General features: G+C 39.4%; 2 protein-coding genes across 2 annotated transcripts; both read right to left on the bottom strand.

Annotated features, from left to right (window-relative positions):
- Positions 1-2040: 2040 nt before the first annotated feature.
- Positions 2041-3756, bottom strand: six1b (SIX homeobox 1b). The gene is made up of 2 exons (XM_081378837.1): positions 3049-3756; positions 2041-2401 (listed from the first exon to the last, which is right to left on the bottom strand). The coding sequence occupies exons 1-2, from the start codon at positions 3606-3608 to the stop codon at positions 2107-2109; spliced, it is 855 nt and encodes a 284-aa protein (XP_081234963.1). The 5' UTR covers positions 3609-3756; the 3' UTR covers positions 2041-2106.
- A 6058-nt stretch (positions 3757-9814) lies between these two features.
- six4b (SIX homeobox 4b) lies at positions 9815-16148 on the bottom strand. The gene is made up of 3 exons (XM_081378836.1): positions 15281-16148; positions 12897-13534; positions 9815-10755 (listed from the first exon to the last, which is right to left on the bottom strand). The coding sequence occupies exons 1-3, from the start codon at positions 16012-16014 to the stop codon at positions 10280-10282; spliced, it is 1848 nt and encodes a 615-aa protein (XP_081234962.1). The 5' UTR covers positions 16015-16148; the 3' UTR covers positions 9815-10279.
- Between the last annotated feature and the right edge of the window lie 4118 nt (positions 16149-20266).

Here is a 20266-nt window from a genome sequence, read left to right as displayed (position 1 = left end):
ATTGGTGACTGCATTTGTTAAGAGCACAGTAACTTAGAATGTTGTGAATATTTTCTACAAATAGGCCTAATTTCGTATTTTTTAAATATCCACAAATATTTCTTATATAAACAGTGTTTACATTTTTCTAATTATGTATTAGTAAAACATGAGACCTCCTAAGCCATTGGTACTGGTTTGCATGTTTGTTTGTTTTTTGTATAGTTTTTTTTTTCCTTCTCTGTTTGTTTTTTGACATGAGCAAGGTTGGATTGTCCATTATATCTCTATTTTGTTTTAAGAGACATCTCTGAACAATTAACTCGGTTAATTCATTTTATAAATACATTTATAAATACGAGATAATAAATTAATTTTAGAAAGTTGGTCTGAGTAGCCTAATTCCTTAATTTGATTATCTAATAATTAAAACAAAATACAGAATTTTGATAAGAAACGAAAAAATGTAAATGGTACCCGCGGCTGTCAACAAATGTTGCATTTAATATCAAACTTGCACGTTTTGGTACCCTGGGGGCAGAATTGAAGTGGCCCTCTATGGGCGGTTCTGGGCCTCCATTGCTCTAATGCGAACCTATAGCGCAAACAACTGGTTCCGATTAGCGACCGGAAATCCTCGGTACTCTCTGTTAAAAACAATTACACTGACATGCGTGCGTGGAAGATGGGTGGGAGACTGCCTGGTTACTCGACATGTCGCTGGGCTAACGATCAGAGGTCCTAATAAAGTCTTTCCTTCAGTTTGACCATATTTTAAATAAGCCAACATTGGCCAATGGCAAATAATGTAGCCTATTTAGGCTATTCTGTAAGCGTTAAAGTTAGTGGATGACATTATTATTACATAATATTATTATCATTGTCTTAAGATCATTATGCCAATTAAACAACAAGAGCACATGTCAGCTGGCCCCGAAACCCATGTTTGCGTTTTTGCTCAAAAGAAACTTATGAATGAAGCCACGTGAGTTTGCCTCCCGCAGCTGGTATGTCTTCTCTTTGGCCCAGAACCACCAGAACAAACATTGGGAGAGCGCAAAGTAAACACCCCACTACAAACCTAACGATGCACTGCGACCACAAAAGCAACACGCGCCTCCTGAGGCTAAAGGAAAATCAACAACTCCCTGCTTTTTGTTGACCCACAATATTAAGAGTACGTTTGTGACATGAGTAGCCTACATTATATAGAGAATTATACGAAGAAGGGCTATTATCATAAGAGGATAAACAGGGTCATCAAATATGTATTTTATCTACTAATTTATTAGACCATACTTTTAACAAATCGTTATTTAGCCATTTTCCCAATTGTAATTGGTCTGTAGGCTATGTCATTTCTTCTCAAAATATTTGCACACGGGAAATTTTAAAACGAATTGTTTTGGTATTGGGTTTAACTTTAATATTTAAGTTAGATCTAGGATTAACATAAAGAGCGGGAAAAAGTTATTATTTACAATAATTTCCAAATAGGTAGTGTACTTTTGTAGAATAGGCCTAGGCTATATAATGTGTCTAAGATGGGTATATTTTGGGTCTTTGCTCTGATGCATGAAGAGAATATTCGAATGTGTGTTATTTTCACTCTTGATTTTAAATTTTACTTAATTAACCATTTTTATAATTTAAACGTAATGGTGTATTATATTTGGAACTATTTAGGCTACATGTTGGGATACAAAGACATGGCGCTTCATCTGTGAATAATTTTTCACCATTTAATTTGTTACATATCACAGATTTATGGCGAACTTGCATTTTAGTTTTCCACTTCATCTTCGTATTTTATTGGTGCAAAACAGTGTGATGAAATGCTAGAAGAACGTCTTATGAGTTTGAAGAAAAGAATCGCTTTATTAACTGCTTTTGGTTTGTCTTCTGACCAGTTTAACGACTTGGCAAATGTCAGTCCGTAATAGTCTACCACGGTCAAGCGTACCACTGAGTATTTCTCTGAGAACCAGAGAAAAACTAAGGATTTTTATTTAGATTTATACTGTTCATTTTTCCTTTATATATATATATATACAGTAAAAGTGGCAGATCTCAGTCTATATTTGGTACAAAATAAACAAAAATAAATAAAAGCTCAGTCGTAATCACTTAAGAACCGAGGTCCACTAGGCTTGAAGTTAAAGGTCCCAGTAAAGAATCCTGGAGTTGATGTGGGTGTCCTTGCATGCCGTGTACCGACTGCGCGGCGCCGAGGCCGGTCATGGAATACGCGGACGCGCCGGGGTGGCTCATATTACCCTGGAGCAGGAGCACGGAGTTCTGGTCAGGACTCTGCGGGGGCGAGAACTCGTCCTCCGAGCTTGACATCAGGGACTTCCCGCCGTCCAGCGGTGAAAGCTGGTTCTGTTTGTTAGCGCCCGTGTTGTTGTTTTCGCTGTTCTCTCTGTCAAAGATAATGAGATGAGGGTTACGCAGACACATTTAACATTACATTGTAGATCAAATACGCTGTGTAAAAAAATAAATTCGTAGTCTTCTCAAATATAAATCTAATTTGGTCATGACGGATGACTGTGCAAGAAGAAGAACAAATTCTCACATTAAAATGTATTTGTACTGAATGGCCATCGAAATGAAACCTTCAATTACATCTGAAAATATTGAGATTTTATAATTAAGTTGAAATGTTCTCTTTTATTTTGACTGCTGACAAATATAAAAATGTAAAAAGAAATGATCAGGTAACTCAAAAAAAAAAGTGCTCCATCTGCTAACATAGGCTAAAATAAGGGGTTTTTATCCAAGTCAACAAATATTATAGCCTATAAAGTGACTAAATCAACCTACATTTTTCTTAGTTATCCTATATCAATCAGAACTAGATCCTTAATGTAACAACTGTACATTTTTACACTGATACGGTGTAAATATTTTAAGGACCGACTAAAAGCAGCCCTCTTGGAATCAAACTATAGCCTAGACGTGTCAACAATAGCATCATCAGCAGTCAGCTGCGAACTAAGTGGAATGAAGGGCTGAACTGGCTGTATGAAACGCGTTTTTATTTTATTCTCAGGTGACTGAGCTTACCTTTCTTTTGCCTCCGCTGCGCGATCCCTCTGCCGTCTGTTTTTAAACCAGTTGCTCACTTGGGTGGTGGTCAGCCCTGTGGCCTCAGCCAACTCCCTCTTTTCCCGAGGAGATGGATAGGGGTTGTGCGTGTACCACTCCCGCAGCACACCGCGGGATTTCTCCTTAAAACAGTAGCTCGTCTCCTCGCCGTCCCATATTGTGCGTGGCAGAGGAAATTTCCTGCGCACTCGGTATTTCCCCACCGCTCCCAGCGGTCGCCCCCTCAGCTTCTCAGCCTCAACGTAATGGGCCTTAAGCCACAGCTGCTGCAGCTTCGGGTGGTTGTGCGGAGAGAACTGGTGACTCTCTAGTATCTTATAAAGTTCCCTGAAGTTTCCACGATGAAAGGCGACTACAGCCTTGGCTTTGAGGACGCTCTCGTTCTTGTGGAGATGGTCGCAGGCCGGAAGAGACCACAGAAAACGGCCGAGACGCTCAAGGTTCCCCCCTTGTTGCAGCACCTCACACACACACGCGACTTGCTCCTGAGTAAACCCGAAAGAAGGCAGCATTGACATGACGTCTGACTCCCGCTACCAAACCGCTATCCTCTAGATGCTATAAAGGAAGCGGAATGGGTGACACCCCGTTTGCCTTCGTTCAATGGGAGCGATTAGGTCGCTTGACAAGATTTTTTGGGGTTTGAGATGTCCTCTGCGCGCGCCGTGAAGTTTTGGGTGTTTGTTGAAGACAGTTTGTTCACTATCGACTCATGTCGCGCTAAAAGAGCACTGCGCGACTGCTGATTGGCTCTCCAGCTGCCCTATCCCCAGCAGCAGTGCGGAGAGAACTCTGCTTCCATTTCCTCCCACGGGGACTCGGTGGTCTGAAACTGGATCCCCCGTCTCCAGTTCTACCTGAGGGAGCCGGGCACCTCGATACTAATCAATTAGAAACTGTCTGAAGGCACCCAAAGCCATTAAAGGGCTTATATTTAATCCTAACCGATTTTTAATGAACAATATTATGTTAAGTAAACCGAGTCAAATTAACGGCGTTATCTTCATTTATTAATTTATGAGGAAAAAGTCGTTCCTCAATTGCATATTAATATTAGGTAGACAATTCTGATCCGCGGCAAAATCATCAGTTGATAGCTACAGTTATTGACTCTACTTGTGCCATTGTCAAAGGCACGCGCTCTGCGCAACGTCTAGATGCGCGCGGAGATATTTGGGGTTCCATTAAAAACAATCAGCCTCTCGAGCTGGTAGATAACATAATGGTTATCACTAGATAAGCAGCGCCCCCGGCTCTTCAAGCTATTCGACAGAACATGCAAGGCCAGTAGAATCACTGAAATGGCGCTGGTTACACAAAGATGCAAGATTGCATTTATTTATAAGGATAAACTGAGCCAAATCCAGTTAATATCAATAAATTACCCGCTTCAAGTGCTGTTTATTTGAGTTCAACAAAATCGGTGAAAAACAAAAATTAGAGAAATTTAGTTATATTTAATATATTAAATCAAAATTTATCATGTTGTTGTTTTTTTCTGTTTTGCTTTTCTGCTTTTACTTTATTTGAACTTGAGATCATAACATCAAACATAGCTTACATCACTTAAATGATTTGTATTCTTTAGGCTCAGAAAAAAAAATGCATTCTTTCCAGCTCTTTCTTTCTAGCCCTCTCCCCTCTCTCTGTACAGTGAAATCTAAAACCGATGCATTAGTAAATGAGTTCTGTGTTCGTCGAGGTCCTTGCCATCCAGACGCTGTTTTAAGGCATAGATCGCGTTTCTTTATCTTCGTAGAAATCTGCAACCTGACACCGCGGCGACGCGAAACTCACAATCACTCACCCAGAATGGAGCACCTCTTTTAATTTAATTTGAGACGCGGCGTTCATTTTTAAGTCGCTTTTTACGCATGGGCCAGTTAATGTAGACTAAAGCTACTCAAGGAGCCTCCACTGTTCCCTCTATGGGCTGAAATGATCTTGCAAGCCTCAAGACACTGGGATAAAACGAGGACTTAATCGGTTTTAGCAGCCAATCCGTGCACCTGTGAAAACAACTTTTTGCCCACTGTCTCTGAAGGGTCAGAGGAGCAGGCTAATGAAAGCTGCTCCGTCCATCTGTCCTGAGGGATCACCCAAGGCACAAAAAAAAAACTTAGCAAAACGTTAACGCTAAAGATGTACCACTAGTAAATATTTTCTGGGCTTACAATTTCTTTTCAAATGCTAAATAAATTGTATTAATTTGATAATTTTAAAAGAAGAAAAAACACGATTTTGTGTAATTTGTTCACTTTAAGTTTTGTGAATAATTTTGTCTCATTTGACAAAATTAAACAAAACCTTACAAAACTTTAAACGTTTTTAATGCGTAGCTTGTAAATATATATAAATATAGGATAGGCCTATTTTTTTTTCATGATTAATCGCAACTTTTCTCTAATTAATGTGGTTTAGATAACATAATATTTTGAGTTTCTATTTATTAAACCAATCTCCTTCATTGCATTAACTCAAATTTCTAATTTCAATGAACTAAAAAATTTAAGGCAACCCGGTGACTTCTACTTCAAGTGAAACCAACAATATTTTTACAGCGAGAGTCTTGTAATTATTTTGACTTCTCTATCACTTTTATATGTCATTGGATTAAATGACGTTTCATACGTTTTTGACGGTGGTTTCCCAATCCATAACCAATTTTCCATTGCCGTATGTGACTAGACTTTATTGAATTTAACGACATTTAGGTCTATTTCGTCAGTGGGGTCAAGTATCAGCGTCAGTGTAACAGCACACGGGCCTGTGATTGACGGCGCTCGGGTTGTCGTAATGTCTCCAGCACATTGCCGCGCGCCCCCTCCTTAAACCTCAGAAATCGAAAGGCCGTGCCCGTTCTCAGGCCTTGATCATTTCAAGATGTGCTCTTTTATGGCCTAAAGGCGAGGGTTGGCAAGGTCGACGCGAACTCCGGCACACATACCAATGGTAAACACACCATAAACTGCTTCCCTCAAAAAAGCAATCACGGTAGGCTATACAATGAACAACAATGAGGTCATTCTCTTAAATAAGGTTCAGTCATGTCTATAACTCTCCAAGCGTATTAAACAGAAAATCTGAAATGTAAAAAAATTATATTAAATCAGTTCGACGCAGAAATTTCGTTCGTAAACACGTTATTCTTAATTTTCTGCAGGCTTAGAGTCGAACATGTTGTTGATGCGATGTGAGAGGCTAACATCAAAGCAATCCAATTTTTGTCCAAAGACAAAAACATATCTGAATTAATGATCGGTTAAATTAAAAATAATAAAACAACACAAATTGGTATGCAACATTGAAAAACATCATTGGTATGAGAATCAAATAATTGGTTTGAAATGTAAAGTGACATTTACATGTAATTATTGAAGTCATAGGGTAAAGGTAATCTGGGTAACATTATGCCTACATTGGATAATTTGAGGCATCAATAATTTAATATTTTTTTTAACCTCTTCTTGGTTTAAGAAAATGAGAACCTGATACAGATACCCTTTATATTATTTCATACATGATTATTTGATTGTTTTGTTTTTTGTTCAGATTGTTTCTTGAGTTTTTAAAGCAGAGTTTAATTTACTGTACAAGAAAGACTTTTTTTTCTCCGTTGTGTCCTCAGTAGAGGACATCAGGACTGTGTGTGTGTGTGTGTGTGTGTTCATCTGGTGGGAGAGACAGCAGATTAATTACATAGGCCTACTTTTTTATATAATTCGTATGAAATATGATATTTCTTTCGAACTGTTTTTTCTTTTCTTTCTTTTCTTTTCTTTTTTCTTGTGATTGTGTCATCTGTTTATTATGCCCCAAACACTACTTCGAAAATAATAAATAAATAAAAATAAATAAGAAAAAGTGTTGACTCCCAGTAGGACATGATTAGGACACTCATCATTTTGTTTGTCACACTGTTAATGTCTTTCCCCATTCTAATCAGATACTTCAATGATAACAATAAATGCGGTTATTTCATAAAGTAGCTTGCTGTCTGCACAAGAATGTGATAGAACAAGTTTCTTTCTAGAGTTGTATTTTAAAGCTTTTATGTGTGGTATCGTATCAAGCCTTTGGTTTCCTCATGCCACAAACCCATCAGCATTCATGCTTATACTTTTCTACTTAGGTAAAGTTTAAAGTCAAAGTCAAAGATGCACAGAGCTCTCAATACAGCATCTAAAACTAGATTATGAGCATCCCTTACATTTAATGGACTAGATATTGAAGTCATTCTGCTGACCCCTGCTGGCTTGGATGTTCTAGTGACATTAGAACATATATTATTATATTATATATTTATTTGATATACATATAAATATTATTAAATATTTTTATAATCCCTTTGCTTATGATGTTTTTTGTGTATGAAAGTATTTGGAAGTACTTGTTCACTCAGTGTTTTCATAAAACAAGATTATTGTTCTTTAGATTGAAAAAGTGTGTACAGAAGTGGTGGGTCTCAGACCCAGTTGCCCCTTAACCTCACATTAGCAGTGGGCACAAGGGTCCGGTTACATGTGCTTCACAGTCTGCTGTGTTTCACTAAATGTCACACTATGAAACCTCCAGAAAAAGTCAGGGGTCAGGTTCTTTAATAAGCCCACTTCTGCAGGGTTTCTTATTTTTTATGGCCTGTCTTTCCCATGATTTATGAACATCTTCACTTTGTTTAAAAAAAATTCAAACATGCTGAAAATTGCTGTCTTCTGGAGTGTGAATCTATACAATCTGCTAAACCATGAAAAAAAATTCTGGTGATATATATGTGGTTGACACTAAGTTCCTTGTACTTTACATTCTTTTAGTGAAACTGGAGAGCGAATTAAAAGAAAGGTGTTTTTTTGTTCTCTTCTGTGCCTTTTGTTATAAAAGATGAACCATCCCATTCACGGTACAAGGTGATGGAGTGACGTATTTTAAATGATACAGAAAAGCAACATAACACTGCTTCCCATGAAACGCGACATATAGTCCGCCAAGGGGAAATTGGGGACATAAAACACACGTCCCTCCTTCGTGCGCCCACCATTTCTTTGCTTAAAGCCCCAGACAATAGTGCTTTCTTACCCTGCAGTATTCCAGGAGGCGCCACCTGATACCTGGCAATCAGCTAATCTGGTGCCCTAGGCGACAGGGTCACCTTTGGGCAGGTAACAATAGATTCTTTACCCAATGTGCTTTTTTGTCATCTCCTTTGTGCGAGGGAGCAAATCCTACCTGGGCGCCATTCAATTAGCGCTGACTCACACGGGCTGGTGTAGACAACTGCGCGCCAAGACAAGGAAATGTTCCCACGGCAGTAAACAGACTTTGGGCATTCTGGCCCAGAATTCTACTTTCACACTTTCTCGAACAATCAAAATTTACATAGATACCAGTCTCATTAATTAAAGTATCTGCTGCCTAAATGTGCTACAACACGTTGATGTTTAATAATATTCAGAACAGAGTATATATCTCTTATCACCCGTTCATAATCTACCAAACGATGAGCCTGCATTTTTGCCCTGGAGTCCTGGCCAAAAGTCTATTCCTGCTAGATCATGTGAGGACGGTTCAGGAAATCTAATAAGGATATGTAACTTCTCCTCATATACTCTGGCTTTTTGGATGACCTTTACTTTGAGTAATGTCATGACAGGTACCATATGACACTTTAAGAGTGAGCGGGGCTTATTCAGCTGTCAGGTTTTGGCTAGAGATCACAGAGGACGCCCCTGGTGAGAACACAAGCTTGATCTCCACCGTCCTGCATATGTGTACGTCCATGCATTAGTAATGTCTGAGATCACCACCAGCCATCCAGGGGGTCCAAGTTGTAGCCTGATCTGGTTAAATGGATAGTCTTGGATGTCCTTTAGACCAACATATAGCCGACTTACCTGGTGCTTCCAATAAGAGATGATTCATTGAAAGTGATGTCATTCCCTTTACTTATTGAATTATCTGGCTAGGACTCTAATGTGAAACACCGGTGTCAGTGACATAGACAACCCTCGGATCATTCATTATATATGTACAAATATAAATATTTAATAGGGTGGAAGGGTTTAGAAAAAATAGGGTTTTCAAGCAGGACTGACGTTTTAGGTTTTCTCATGGTTCTTTAAGTATATGTACAGAGCTCGCTTTTGGTGTAAAGGTGCGGTCACATTAGTGAAATCTTAGCAAAATTTGGAGACAGAAAATGTCATTTGTCTATTTTCAATATTGTAGCGATATTTGATGAACTGAAGTCACTTTCAAACAAAGCAGCTTTCTGTAGGTCAATGTAGCGAATTTGTGAGACTAATTTGAACCTGTTGTGAAATCTGTTCGGGGAAACCTTTCACCCTAATGCAAAATATCCCAATTGTGGATTCCTATTGAAATGACTGCATTCCGCCAATGAAATGTGCTGATGTGACCACACCTTAAGAATATTCTTCTTGTCCTGCAAGGATCAAAGAACTTAGCGCCGGGCATTTTCTAAAGATAAAGTAAATGACAGCATATGCCCAAAACATTTTAAAATAGTCTGCACACAAATCAAGAAAAACAAACACTCATACTTCAGTTATTTTTCATAAATTCTAAAAAAAAACAAATGTCTCGTTGTCTAGCCTAGCTTCCTAGTATATTGACAGTTTATGAGGAAGGCACATGTGACCAGTTAATGGTCAAGATTATATCGGCTACTTTACAAAAAAAAAAAAAAAAAAAAAAGTCCACACTGGGATGCATAGAAAGAGTTGTATGTTTGAATCAAAAATTCAGTAACATAAAATTCCTCAAGTCAAACATAACAAAATAAGCTTTATCACATTTGCATCGTCACACTCAAAGAATTTAAATACAAAAGACCATAAACAACAACAACAAAAATCTGTGCTTCAGTAAAATCTTGTAAAATGAAAAAAGCTGCATTTTTTTTTGATTCAGAGCACATTTGTTTTGTGCTTTTTAATGGGTCTTTTCGTACATGAGGTGCGAGTAAAGACACTGCAGCCAAATAATCTTCAAAAGGTCAGTGCATTGCCTGGTACATTCTGCAGCCCTCTTAGTGCAAGTTGGGATATCTGAGGACAGGAAGGCACTGTTTGTATTTTATATCCATCGGTAGGGTTCATTTGAGAATGATTTGTGCTTACAGAGTCCGTAAGAGCACAGTGTGGTGAGACAAAACCAGTCCAGCACGACCTCATCAGAGGTCGCTTCCATCATCGTCCATCTGTACAGTCTGCAGCTTGGCCAGCTCTTTCCCTTCCATGTCCAGATCCCCACAAACAACCCTAACTGGGCCTTCTCCTGCCCTAGAAGCAACATGCAGGCTGTTGGGCAGCTGGACATCTTGAGACCTGTAGTCTGAAGACAGGGCTACACTGTTCTCTTGGAGACCACGTCCAGCTTGACTCAGAGCGTGATGTACCCCAGTGCTGGAGAGGGCAGAGGTGACTGTGGCTGTTACGGTAGGTTGAAGAGAACCACTAGAGGAGGAAGACGAAAGGAAAAGGGAGGCTGTGTAGCCCAGGTTGCCTCCTTGGTCCAGGGGCATTTCAGAATGATAAGTGTAGTTTCCAGACACATCCAAAGGCTCCTGCTTCACAGTCTGGGTGTAGAGCAGGGTTTGGCTCGAGTGCTGGGAAGAGTCACTGACCACATTGCCCAAAGGAGCAGAGCCTGTATAGAGGATAAAAGAGAAAATGAAATCCAGTTTAGTAAATGTTGTTCTCCATCTCTAGTAAGCTTCATAAACTATTGCATAGGCTATATGTGACGCGCCGGAAGTTGCAGTTGTTTAAAACAGGATTATTAAAAAAAATATATATGTATATTGTTCTTGGTGTGTCTTATATTGTTTGTAATTCTAAATTTAAATACCGTTTTGTACCGTTTTTTTACCGTTTAATGTGTCGTGGGCAGATCGCTGTAGCGGCATCATTAGTTAGCCGCATCATATCATTAGCCACGTTAGTTAGCAAGAAAACTGAATTTTAAAGAAGAGCTTATTGCACTATTCGTAAATATATTGTTAAATGTATGAAGTAGGCTTTATTATAAATTAATATGTTTTACATGTTCTCTGATTACTTAATTATTTTATGTAGGCCTATGTTGAAATAAATATCCTAATGCTGTCAAAAATGTAAGTTTGTAATCTATAGAGACCTTTCTTTTTTTTTTTAAGTGGACAGTTAGGATTTTAATTATTATTTTGCATTATGTAGAACCATAATATTTATATCATTAGAGAAAACAGACTTTCCCTTTTTATTCAGTGCATAAAACACATGGTCAAAACTACTCAAAATAACATAGTTCACATATTGTGCTGTGACTTCAAGGTAAACCCAAACGCCTTTGCAGGATGGCCTGGACATCAACCCTCCCAGTTTAATACAACTCATTTGAGAATGGATGAGAGAGAAAGGACAGAGCGTGAAGGTGTGATCTGTTTATCCAGATGGGACTCCTTTGTTGCTATCTCAAGAAGCTCGCATCTTTTTCTCTCTCTTTCATTCTTTCAGTCTATCTTTTGTACTTCTTTTCCTTCTTTTCTTCAGAACTTTTCAAGTGAACTGTAAAATGAAACACCTTTTTCATTTTCTGTTTGCGGTTAGACTCGCTATGATTTCCTTGTAACTCTAGAATGTGGTTCTTGGCACATGTCTCTTGCAGTGACAGCCTCTGGCTTTCGGCCAGACACTTTTCTTCCATTAGGCTTGCACAAATGTCTGATAAATAATCACAGAGCCCGAACTCCTCCTCCTCCCCTCGCTTTACTAGCTCACTTTCTGAAACTAGAACCAACGTTTTCTACAAGTTTTCTGTAGCTTCCCGCAGTCATTGCTTGTGAGGGCTGTTGTGTAAAGGGGGTCAGGGACATATTTTCCTTCCATCTGACTTGTACATTTTGAACAAAATCTGAAATTACATCTCACTAGTTTTGGCTCCATAGACAAGAATGGCATTGCAAGGAAATTGCTAATGTTTCTTTGTATTTGTGAGGCACTGGAAATCAAACTTTGTGTTTTTATGAAGACATATTTTATTGAATTGCCTTGAAAATTATGGGCACAAGGAAACAGGGTTTCGGCTAAACAATTTTAATATCGTCTTTTTCTTGCTGGATCGTTTGGGCCCAACTGTTTTCCTTCTAAATCAAAAGTTCAGCCAGGGGTGGGTTTGTTTTTATGTGGCTCGTAAACTGCATATTAAAGGATAAAACAGACGAGCGAGAGAGGAGCAGAACGCAGCTAGCCTTGCTGTTATTGATGTGGCCATAAAATATTCATGGAAAGAACCATTAGTGAGTGGTTAGGGCCATGAAGGGGAGGTGGGGACCGTGTTGAGAGGCCTGCGTTTGGTATGATCCTCTAGCCAGTTGACCTGGACCCTCACATGCCTCTCACAGTTTTACCCACAATACTCTCCAACTGCCCGCGACCATCAAGGCTCTCTTGCAAAACCTCTGCTCTTTTGCATCTCGCTCTGCGGTCACTTTTGGCAAGCTTAACCGCATAAATGTTCAGTCTTATTCTCCAAAGCGATGATGTAATTACTCTGGCTCTTATGAGCTCACTAGAAGTGCTCCGACTACTTTAGGTATTGTTGTTATTGTATCTTCAAAGACATATGCATGATCAGACGTTTTAAACTGGAAGTGGCAGACAACAACGTTGTTGACATTCATTGAATGCACAAAAAGAACAAAATATGTTCCTTAAGTGTTCTGCAGAAGAAAGTCAGTCATACAGTCATTGTATTTTGGGGTGAACATCCCTTTAAGCAATATATCTAATTGAATAAGGTCCTCCTACCGTGAGTGGATGATGTTGAGGATGGTGGCAGCATTAGAGGAGGAAGACCCATGGTGGTTTCATTTCCTTGGAGATTGACCACACTGTAACTGCTGAGATGAAGGGCTCCTGAGGTAGTAGATGGCGTGGAGGGGGCCGAAGCAAAGGAGACCACTGAAGAAATAACTCCATCTTCAGCATTGGAAACTAGAGTCTGCATGGCGTCTAGCTTTCCAGAGGCAGGTTCAGAAACCCCCATTGGGAATGGAGCATAAGACACAGAAGACCCACCTAACAGCCTCTCCTGACTGTGATGGGAGACCCTCTGGGGATCAAAGGTCAAGAAATGGCCGCTTGTGGTGCCAAGTCCATTCAGGAGAGCATTGCTACTGTGTGATTGAACGTAGCCTCCACCGTTGATGTAGTGAGCATTCACGCTCGCTAGTTCACCGTTAAAACTCATTCCTCCAGCTGCGTGTGAGGGCATTTTTACATCTCCAATTTGTTGGATGACGGTGGTTGTTCCTCCATCCAAGTAAACTGTAGGGGGGGCTGTTCCATGTGCGACTGAGCTAGAAGAGCCGCTGGAGAGGGGACGTGGTGACAAGTCCTCCTGGCCTTTACTGGACTCATCTTCTGTGCTGTGATTATCTGACTCGCTGAAAAAAAAGAAAGAATTAAAAATCATTGTTTAAGAAATAGACCCTTTGGTTTGTGTGCGTGTGAGTGCTGAAAATGTGTTTTGCATGAGAAATTGCTTTTTTCCTACATAGTCATCCACCATTTGCACTCTTGGGAATTTACTCTTTTCATTTTGAATTGTTGTAGTTTACTTCATATTTTCCAGAAAATGTAATAACAATAAATAAAAAAAAGTCCATACTCATTTTATAATGCCTTATGTGTGTAGATTTTCTAATGTTTCTCTGTTAATCAGCAAATTAAAAAAATAAATTGAAAATTAAAAACGTATAAGCACTAGCTGCTTTATCAGTAGCCTATGCACTTGTGTAGATACACTTTAGGAAATAGACTTTATAAACCAATTGATTCACTTGTAAGCACATTGAAATCACAAATAGGCTACTGTAAAAGTCAACCTCTTGTGCGCTTCTAAAAACAGACCGCTATAATAAAATCATTTTCTGTAAATATCTCAGCCATCATTTCTAAAGTTGACTTTTTGCCCCCGCGGGTCAAAAATCAGATAAAAGGATCTGATCTCTTGGAGGCATTTGGAGGGTCTCTTTACAGACTATGACAGCTGCGGGTGGATCGTTCAGAGTGACTCGAGCAAGTCGCATCTATATACAAAGATCTTATTGACACGACAAACCGTTGATCTTTTTCTGATTCAAAAGGCTCGCATAAGGAGTTCATGGACATCTTCGTTCGAACAATGAATAATTATCTTTGTCAGGGTGACAGTGCAACATCAAAGCTAACGCTCACTGCAGACTCATACGGAAAAAACTGACATCCCTTATTTACGAGACTTAAGATTTATTATTTATGATAAAAGCAACATTTTGCGGGCGGTATGGTTAAGAGTTATTTCCACCGCAGCTTGAAACTCTGTGTCATACAATCAAGATGCAAGCAAAGGTTTACAAATACAGAGCTGCTTCTTATCTGCCTCAGTTGCCTCAAGCTGTGAAGAGGATTTTGGCCACGTCAGGAGATTGAGTGCAGATCCCTCTGAGTGATTATCAGGGTGGGACAATGGCTTTAAAATCCAGAAACAAACATAGACAATGGCTATGGTAATGCAATGGCTGATCATATCTAAAGTAAACCGATGGTCTGTTTTGGTAGTGTTTGAAAGCAACTACACACGTCTGTTAAATTGTTTGTCAGCTCTTTGTTTTGCTTATCCAATTAATGTGACCCTTTTAATTAAATCTGACATTTTATAAAATGTCTACATCGTTAAAAGAGGCTTAGTATTGATTAGCTGAACCGACTGTACTCAAAATGTTGGTTTTGCATGTCAAAGAAGAACTTTTAAACAATTCTTCAAAGAACGTTTTATTCTCCAATTCCTTTGAAAATCATATGTAGGCCTACTTCAAAAATGTACTTTAAAATTGGTTTCAGAGCAACATAAACAACTTTTTATGATAGCCAACTCGAGAAGCCTATATAGCCTAGAGCCAAAATGGCTTTAAATAAGAAAATGATTCGTTGATAACACTATATGACTTCAAAGAACCACTGAAGAACCTTAATTTTTTAAGAGTGAACGCGTCACGGTCTCCACGTTCCTTAAAACTACACCTAGAAGCGCTCAAAGCTTCGTATTTCAAAACATTGATGAAACGTGTCCTCCATTCGGTCTCGCGCATTCCATCATACGTGTCCCCCTCTCAGTCAACGATTTAGACACAACTATAACTGCGTCCTACCTTTTTGACTGCGCCTCGGATGGATTTCTGTCTCTCTGCCTCCTGTTTTTGAACCAGTTGCTGACCTGCGTCAGAGAAAGTCCTGTCATTTTAGCCAGATTTCGTTTCTCGGCTGGAGATGGGTACCGGTTCCGCTTGTACATTTCCTTCAGCGCGTTCCTAGACCTCTCTTTGAAACAATACACGGTCTCCTCTCCGTCCCAGATTGTCCGAGGCAGCGGATATTTCCTGCGTAAGCGATACTTGTCCACGGCACCCAGCGGTCTGCCCCGCGCCTTCTCCGCCTCGGTGTAGCGCGCCTTGTACCACATATCCTGCAGGGACGAGTGGTTTGACGGACTGAAACTGTGGTTCTCCAAAATGCAGTAGAGCTCTTGGTAGCGGGCCTGGTGGAACGCGACTATCGCTTGAGCTTTCAGGATGCTCTCGTTCCCCTGCAGCAGGTCACTCTGCGGAAGTGACCAGAGGAACCTGGCCAGGCGCTCCACGTTCCCACCCTGCAGCAGCGCTTCGCAGACGCACGCGACCTGCTCCGGGGAAAAGGCCAGGGAGGCCGGCGAGCAGTCCAAAAGTTCGGCATTATCCATCTGCAACTCCGCGGGGTCCAGCACTGACAGCTTGACACTCCCACGATTCTCCCTCTTGATCTCATCGGCACTAATGACCTCGCTTGAGGAAGAAGACATTTTGAACGCGTCCTGATAAGTCACTCCTCTGGGTTTCAGGCAGCACATCAGGCGATCGGGTTTCGCCCCTCCATCCAAGCACGATCAGGTATCTGGCCACTGTGTGGTGTGGATAAGATCTGGCGTCCCCCGTTCCACTACAAGTTTAACTCCACAGCCCACGTTGGAAAGGAGTCCAAGTCCTGAGCGCATTTTGATTCGCCGCTCTGGCCCTGCGGGGTGGAGCGACTGGGATGTGAAGACAAATGTTTGCGCTGGGAACGTCCATCAAGGGTGCCATTTATAACGCGGGTACCTGCGCAAGGTAATGCAGGCTGCACTTCGTAATCACACAATACTAAGAACGAGTTTTCACATTTTCACATGTACAAAGTAGTTGCTTCCTGTTCAGATTGTGTTATCACTGACTGCTATGAGGCCAAAACATGCCTTTTCTTGAAGAATGAGTAGTAAAAACAACTCAGAAATGAGCTTAAAAAAAGAAGTGTAATTTTATGTCATGATCTGTTAATGAATGTTTAAAGACTATCATCTGAATGAGCATAATCTGTATGCTCAATTAAGATAACTTCACATTTCAAGTTGACTAAACTTAAAATGAAGTAGACTGGACTATAAAACAAGTGAAATGAACGTATAATTTGAGTTGGGACAACTTTACATTTCAAGTTGACTAAACTGAAATTATGAATAGATTTATTAGTCTTTATTCTTATTCTTCATTTCTCTTTAACATTTCAACTTCTAAACTTACAATTTTAAGGCAGCACAGTCAAACACTTACATTTTTAAGTTGAAACAAAAATCTAAATTTTCAGTTTAGATTAGGTGAAGTGTATATATACACACACACATACATTTTCTGTATAAGTTTTTATATGTTTTCCAATGACTTGTATTTGCCTAGAAGCACACCCAGTGTTTTTAAAGTTGTTAGCCTGCTTTATGTATTTATATATTTGATTTGCTTTTAAATTAAAATATTTACTAAATATGAACTATTTTTATTCAAATGTTTAAAGTGAACTGATGGTGAAATTTTGGATTTCCACAATAAATTATTCATACACAAACTTTAAAACCCCAGTATTGGTCATAACAACAGGACTCTTTGTACTCGACATTTATTTTTCACAGTTTTGAGTTAATTTATATAATTACAAACGTCTTTAATTCATAGCAGACAAATATGGGAATAGTAGCCTATATATCAAAGTATGAGACACAGAAAGCAAAATAAATAAATAAATAAAGAAAGAAATCTAAGATGCAGAAATTGAAGCAAAATGTGCTACAACACTCCTCTATTTGACTTTTAGACAATTAAATCTCAGAGCCAATGCTTTGCTCATTGTCATGCTCTGAGTATATGTTTATGTTTATTTTGGAGATATAGTGTATTGTCTAGAAAGCTTCACCTTTAACTTAAAGACATTAAATTAAAGAAATATGAAAAATAACTAAATTATGCAATGCTATTTATTTATTTAGGTTGTGTAAGAAACAAGCATTTTCTGAATCTCAAATATTGCACTGCAACTTCCATCTGTTTATGTCTGTCCATTTGTCAGACAGGCACTGACAATCTGCCTCTTGATTGCACTTTTTTTCAGTTTGTCATGCTGTTTACTGGAAACTGAAGGTCTGTATGGGAGCCAACAACCGCAACAGCTGACAGGAGGCCCCAGAAGCCTCCCACAAAAGCAAAGGGAAGTTTGATGTGATTGCATCCCTAAAATTAAACCCAGCACAAACAGAATGCCTGGCAGCAGCACTGTGCACAACCCTGCATTCACATGCTCTTGGTATGAAGGTGGAATGAAGGTACGTAGGTACCAGACTTTATACTGTCCAGTGCTTATGGAAGCCCATGCAGGGGAAAGGCAGTAAACTATGTCTGGGATGTTCAGCCATATCAGGAATGGACTATGTAATGAAGTGAGCTGTCATGAAGTTGTGTTATGGTGAATTACAAACATCAGGATAAGACCTCTGTATAACCTTGGGAGCATGCAGCTGTATAATGGCCACAGTGCTACCTTTATCCCTTAGATTTCCAGTTTAGATTAGGTGAAGTGTTGCCTGTTGTTGTGGGCATGGCTTTTGTTAGCTGATAATTGGTTAAAATTGTCTGTTAGAAACAATTAGAGACAATGGAGGAAGATGTATAGGTTTTTGTTGTTGTTGCTGAATATTTTAAGTCATTGTTATAAGCACTTTGTCAATCTCTAAAAGGCTTGTTGATAGAAATATCAACTCTTTACAAAGATGTTAATCAGTGTATGATGAAATGTTGTGATATGATGTGTTTCTTTACAATCCATCATTGTAAATGGAGCATACTGGCTTGCGCTCATGCACATCCATATGTGCACACTGCTAAGTTTTATGTGATTTATGTCTTGCATGCTTTTTTTTTTTCTTTACAATTTAAAATAGTCCATTCTCATTGTTAGTTTCTGTTCACTAGCTGCTTGGGTGGCTTGTGAAGATTTCCCTGGTTGAATCAATGTGTAAGAGTGGGATGATAAGTTTGTCATAGGGGGCTGGGTGTTGGAATTCACCAGAGAATTTCCTGCCCGTTTAAATCCTCAGTATACCTGGAGCTTCAGCAGATGATCCAAAACACATGCAACCAAATCCATCACAATGCTTCAGTTGACGGGCCAAAAGAGACCAAACAGAGAGAGAGAATGAATGAAGGAGACCCAATATCTTTTCTCTGAAATGTTCGTTCATTCATTCATTTTTGTTTGTTATTGTTTTGTATTTATTTTATCATTTTGATCCCAGATTGATCAACTTTCAAAGCTCATTATTTAGACAAGTTCATTATTCACTGAATAACTGTTTTGATTTATTGTATTTAGATTTATTAAAGTAGTCAGTTAGTTTTTCTTTTTCATTTTAATTATTTATTATTGCTTTTTTCATTTTATTTAGGCTATATATTTTTTATACCAGATTGATCAAAACGTCAAAGCTTTTTAAAAGGTATGCTCCTCATTCATCATTCATTTATATTTTATGTCTTGATATCAGGAGAGTGAGTCCCTATTCCTCTAAAATATGTTCACCACCCGCTGTCTGTTTCATTGCTTGTGGCATCTCCACATGTCCGACACTATGGCCATGAATGAATCCTTTGTCGCACTGCAACTGCACAGAAGCAACCCACCCCAACCCTTTTGCAACCTCCATCCTTCCCTCCATATGTTCCCAATACATCTAAACCTGTGGCCTGGGGGCTACCACTAAGCACCTGCCCCAGCCTGGGCTACAAAGGGGGCTATTCTTCATGATGAATTGACAAGCTCAGATGTATGAAGACTTAGGAACATCAGCGAGATAGGAGGGAGTGGGATATTATGTCTACTTTCATAATGTTTCTGAAGGTGATGGTCTGCGAGAGTGCCGATGTGTGCATGAGCGTGTGTTTGTCTATGTGCTTTGTGCATCTGTTTGTGCATGTCTTTCTTTGGTTTCCCCCATGTCTGGTTTTACCAGTCTTGCAAAGGGGATTTTTTTTCAGTTTGTTCGCACTGCGCACTGAGCTGTTATCTGTGAGATCAGCGCATGCTAAATGTAGGATAAAATGCCCTTGATTTGACTGTAATGCTGAGTTTCGGATGGAATGTAAGCAAAACGAGTCAGCGCAAGCATTCTTTTATTTCTTCTGACAGAGGTTTGGCACATACTCTTTGGACATGCTTGTCTTAAAAAATGATCAATTTAACTTGCTTCACAGTTTGAACAGAGTTCAACTTCCTCACTTCACCAGAAATGACATCATCATGGCTGTAAGTTTACGGTTGAGCGTTCCGATGGTTATGATGAGAATGCCAGGTTGAACAGATACGTTGGTTGCTGTGATGTTTTGCGTTCATTAAAGGTCATTCACACTAATTATATCGTTTTAAATTAATAATCGTTCTAATTCTACGAAAATACGGATGTCCACATCACAGCTATAACATATATCGCTGGAATCACTTTAAAGGCCCGTTCACACCACCAAGCACGATAACTATAAAGATAACGATAAAGATAACTATATATGCGTCCACACCAACGACCGATAACGGTTTTTTTATTCTAAGCACGCGCGCGCCCGGATGATCCAGATCCATTTTTAAATGCGTGAGCCCTTTAAATTAGAGTGGATTCCGATTGGCTGTTAGTGTTTTATCGTTCGACAGCTGGAAAAAAATCGTTCTGAAAGTGATCCCAACTATTAGGCCTATCGTTCCTCATATCTTTATCGTAGTTGTGGTGTGAACTCTGTTATTCTTTAATATGG

This window comes from Scardinius erythrophthalmus, assembly GCF_964197995.2.
Source record: "Scardinius erythrophthalmus genome assembly, chromosome: 11".
NCBI lineage: Eukaryota > Metazoa > Chordata > Actinopteri > Cypriniformes > Leuciscidae > Scardinius > Scardinius erythrophthalmus.
This window is presented reverse-complemented; position numbering and strand designations above follow the sequence as displayed.

Coding starts and splice junctions, on each gene's coding strand:
- six1b (XM_081378837.1), bottom strand. CDS start 3,608: ATGTCAATGCTGCCTTCTTTCGGGTTTACTCAGGAGCAAGTCGCGTGT. Junction 2,402..3,048: donor GCAGCGGAGGCAAAAGAAAG/GTAAGCTCAGTC, acceptor TATCTTTGACAG/AGAGAACAGCGAAAACAACA.
- six4b (XM_081378836.1), bottom strand. CDS start 16,014: ATGTGCTGCCTGAAACCCAGAGGAGTGACTTATCAGGACGCGTTCAAA. Junction 13,535..15,280: donor TCCGAGGCGCAGTCAAAAAG/GTAGGACGCAGT, acceptor CTTTTTTTTCAG/CGAGTCAGATAATCACAGCA. Junction 10,756..12,896: donor CTCAACATCATCCACTCACG/GTAGGAGGACCT, acceptor TCCTCTATACAG/GCTCTGCTCCTTTGGGCAAT.